Source organism: Tupaia chinensis, unplaced genomic scaffold (assembly GCF_000334495.1).
Source record: "Tupaia chinensis unplaced genomic scaffold, TupChi_1.0 Scaffold144276_1, whole genome shotgun sequence".
In the NCBI taxonomy this organism is placed as follows: Eukaryota; Metazoa; Chordata; class Mammalia; order Scandentia; family Tupaiidae; genus Tupaia; species Tupaia belangeri.
In genome coordinates this window covers 325,261-329,177 of record NW_006204133.1, presented here as the reverse complement: position 1 = coordinate 329,177, position 3,917 = coordinate 325,261, and the positions used below count along the sequence as shown (strand labels likewise).

Sequence of the window (3,917 nt, the reverse complement as noted above, 5' to 3'; positions counted from 1 at the left end):
TCAGAGTCTCCAGTACAGGCTCCCAGGAGATGTGCAGGAGATGGCAGGGTGGCTGTTAATGGGAAGATAACTGACCTCCCTCTGGTTGGCCTGAAGGAGCCCCTGATGTGGATATGGAGATGGTTTTTGTTTGCATTTTTTAATTTGCTATAGGGCATGCATTCTTGCCAGAGAGAGAGGGAGAGAGAGAACGAACCTTCCAGGATGATAACCGCATCACTGTCCCATCACCATTCTCATTTTTGGATTTGGGACATGCATACACATATGCCTGCATGTATTTCAAGCTGCTCAGTCCCGGACTGGAATCCCAGTCGGCCATGTTGGATCCAGCACCTTATCCACAGCACCACCAGCTGGCCTGACACCGAGGCTTATTGACCGGCTCTTTGGCAAGACCAGTTGGGTGTGGGCAGGGCTTTGCTCTGAGCTAGTCCCCAGCTTTCAGCCTGGGTTCTCCTCACCACTGCTGGCCTGGGTGTCGTCTGTCCTGGAAGACTTGGGGTCACCCCTGGACTGGACTGTGGCTGAGACTCTATATGGCTCATCTTTCCATTTTACCCTAGGTCAGGTTCCTGTGGAGGGAGGAAGAGAAGCAGAGGGGGCTGGTTCCCAGGTCTCATAGACCCTCATGGACACCATGTCAGAAGCCAGATTACACACGCAGCAGAGGAGCAGCCACGGTGGTCAGGAGGTACAGCGGCCCTCCCACTCCTAGGTCACCCTCTGGCCTCCCCCTTTCCCTTCCTGTGTCTGTCCCTCTACCAAGGACTCTGAGTGCCCTCACCTCTCCCTGTGACTCTCTTCAGAACAGCCTGTGGTCCTCAGGCTTTGGAACGAAGTTGGAGGCTGTCACCCCATTTCTGGGGAAATATCGCCCCTTTGTGGGTCGCTGCTGCCAGACCTGTACCCCCAAGAGCTGGGTGAGTGACAGTGGGGCCAGGCCTCACCCTGAGAAGCTTAATTCTGTCAGATGAGGGCCTGGCAAACTGCTCCTTTAAAAAAAAAAAGATTTATTTATAATTATTATTGTTAATATTATTTTTCACATGAGTTTTGCCAGAGAAAGAGAGAGAGAGAAAGCAAGCCGCCAGGTCCGAGACACACACCATGGCTGGTCATGTGGGAATTCCAGCTCCTTAACCACCGTGCCACTTGTTGACCCTTTTTAATCATCTGATCTCGGCCCTCTGAGGCAAATGCCTCGGCTTTTGTCCTTCTGGGAATGGGTGCACTGGTATTGGCTGTTGCTGAGCTGTGGCTGGCTCCCAGGCCTGGAGGTGTTGGGTGGGTAAGTGCAGAGGGGCCTAATGGGGTAGGTGTGCCCAGAGAGCTGCGGTCAAACCATCCCTGCCCGAGTCCTGTTCTTCTGCTTGGGGACACTCTCCCTCGGTCTTACCTAGTGCTCACCAGATGCTCAAAGACCTCGTATTTTGTCTGTGCTGTGTGCTGGTAGTAAGGGGTCCCCGACTGGTGATGGAGAGCCAGCCAGGCTGCATGTTCTCTGCTGAGGAGAGAACTTTAGAAACTGTATGCCACTCTGAAAGGGGCGCTTCTGAATGGGATGCTGTGCCTTCATTTCGAGTGTGGATCCATTTTCCTGAACCGGCATTAGGATTTCTGTCAGTTATCTCTTTGGAAATGCTGTGCTAAATCCTTTTTTCTGGAAACCCAGTAGGCTACTGGCTTCAAAGGGGCAGGGTGGGGGCTTTTTGTGTGTGTATGTGTCAATTTGTCATGGCCCCCCAGGATGTCCTGTCCCTGTGCCCTTTTGGCAGGAGTCCCTCTTTCACAAAAGCATAATGGATCTAGGCTTCTGCGATGTGATTCTTGTGAAGGAGGAGAATACCAGGTATTTGGGGTTAAGGGATGGGGCTGGGGGTTGTACAGGTTCCCTTGGGTATAGGGCAGTTGGGGCCTTGCTTCCGGGTGCCATTTTCTTCCTCCAATGGAAAAAGAAGGGCTCTGACCTCTGCTCCCTGCCCACAGGCAAGGAGAGGCAGGTTTGGAGAATCCCTGCAGTCCCCTTGAGCAGGTGTGGATGGCCCACTCTGTGAACCTGTCCTCTCTTCAGTGGGGAGAGAGGTGTGAATGGGCTGCAGAATGGCTAGATGCAGGGCTGGGGTGTGAAGGGACCGCTGAATGAATTTCCCCCTGCCCTGGGTCTGTGCCCAGGTTTCGGGGCTGGCTGGTTCGAAGGCTCTGCTATTTCCTGTGGTCCCTGGAGCAGCACATACCTTCCTGCCAGGATACTTCACAGAAGATTATGGAAAGCGCTGAGTGAGGACTGGGCTGGGTTGGGGTCTGACTGACACTTCTAGGGTCTCTCAAGGGGCGACAAGGGCTCCAGGTTGAGAGGGCTGGTTGTGGCAAAATTCTACAGGGTCAACTTTCCCTGAGGCCCATTCTTAGGGAAGAAGGATAAAGACTGAGGCCCTGACCTGAAAGGCCTAAGGTCTCTGACTGTATTTCTACCACTGCAGGGTACAGGACGTCCTCTCAGGGAGGGCCCCTGGTGGAGCTGGGGAAGGCCGTGTGCCCGACCTTATGAAGAAAGAGGTATATCGCATTCTGGGCCACATCCAGGCCCCACCCCGGCCCTTCCTGCTCAGGTAACTCTACACTGAGGGGCACTTTTCTCTAGGCCAGAGCTCTGCCCCTCTGGAAGAGTGGGTTTTGGTTGGGCAGGACTCGCCTCCTGGGGAGCTGGACGGTGTTTACCCTGCCTCCACTTCCCACCGTCACCAGCATCTCTCAGCTCCTGCTAGTTGCAGGACTTTGTTCGGGGCTAGCAAAGGTACACACCGTGTAAGAAAGAGGGGACAAGGGCTGAGACTAGAATACCTAGAGGAGGGAGAAGCTTGTAAGTCAGAGCCAAAAGGATAGAAAGGAGCCAAGTGGGAGTATGAGAATGGGGGTGGTAACAGTCTTGGTAGAGGGAATAGCATGAGCTTGGCCCTGGGCAGGAAGCACAGGACCCGGTGTGTTGGAAGCTGGCAAGGGACGGGAGAGCTTCTGGTATGAATGTGAGAGGCAGAAGGGACCAGAACAAGCAGGGCCATATGAGAAGTTTAGAACGGCTTTTCAAGTGTGTGAAAACAGTGAGGAGGTTTTAAGTGACTGCATGATAAATTCGGGTCAGGAGTAGAGAGCAGGAGACCTTCTGGAAGGCTGTTTTGTTGGCTTCAGAGTTACCCAGGGTCAGCTGATGCCCCCATCTGATTCTTTGTGGAGAAACAGAAGCCATGGATGGGAACTTGCTGGTTATGTATCACATCTCCCTAATACCTGCAACTGAACTTCTGTCCTCAGTTAAAGATGGCCCTCTAGGGGCCAGCAGGTGGCACAGTGGTTAAAGTGCAGGACTCTCATGTGGTCAACCACAGTACGAATCCTCGACCTGGTGGCTTAAAAATCATGCTGGGGGTGTACTTGTGCATGTGTGCCCAAAGTCCTCAGGGGAGATGGAGTATAAAGGATTGTGGTGTGGGTATCTCACCTAGTGGGTGAGTTCTCACTTTCCCTTTCCATCTCTCTCTCTCTGGTGAGCGTATGTGTTCAATGACAAAGTCCTTTAAAAAAAAGTTCCTCGGTTCTGTCTTGGGCTCACTACCCCTCCGGGGACTTTGTCCATGAAGTTCCCTTTGCATTACTCTTGCATTCCACCTTTCCTGGCAGTTCACAAAGGCCAGGCTGGATTCTGCCTGGAGAGTCTTGGCCCTCCGGTCTCTTCTGGGGAAGGTGGAGGCAGATGGCCTGAATCTGACGTGAGGCAGCAGTACCGTGAGGTCCTGGGAGGGATCAGTGCCTTGTGAATGTCGGCTGTGGTTTTAGGCCCTCCTTCTGGTCCTAGCACCACCCCTTACCGTTCTCCACTAGCCAGTTGTGTGACTTCTGAGCCTCACTATCATCTTCTG

At 53.3% G+C, this 3,917-nt stretch overlaps 1 protein-coding gene across 6 annotated transcripts in view; it reads left to right on the top strand.

Annotated features, from left to right (window-relative positions):
* Positions 1–3,917, top strand: part of GPAT2 (glycerol-3-phosphate acyltransferase 2, mitochondrial) — a 16,051-nt gene that overhangs the window by 2,394 nt on the left and 9,740 nt on the right. For 4 of the 6 annotated variants that reach the window (XR_001369609.2, XR_003547532.1, XM_006166547.2 and 1 more), the window contains exons 2-6: positions 567–694; positions 810–923; positions 1,779–1,852; positions 2,176–2,280; positions 2,484–2,612. Coding sequence is in view for 4 of the 6 variants with exons in the window: in XM_006166547.2 (XP_006166609.1) it covers positions 632–694; positions 810–923; positions 1,779–1,852; positions 2,176–2,280; positions 2,484–2,612 (485 nt within the window). In the remaining 2 variants the exon portion in view is untranslated. The remainder of the gene's footprint in view (positions 1–566; positions 695–809; positions 924–1,778; positions 1,853–2,175; positions 2,281–2,483; positions 2,613–3,917) is intronic. The other 2 variants (XM_014583445.1, XM_027767522.1) reach the window with 2 other exon arrangements.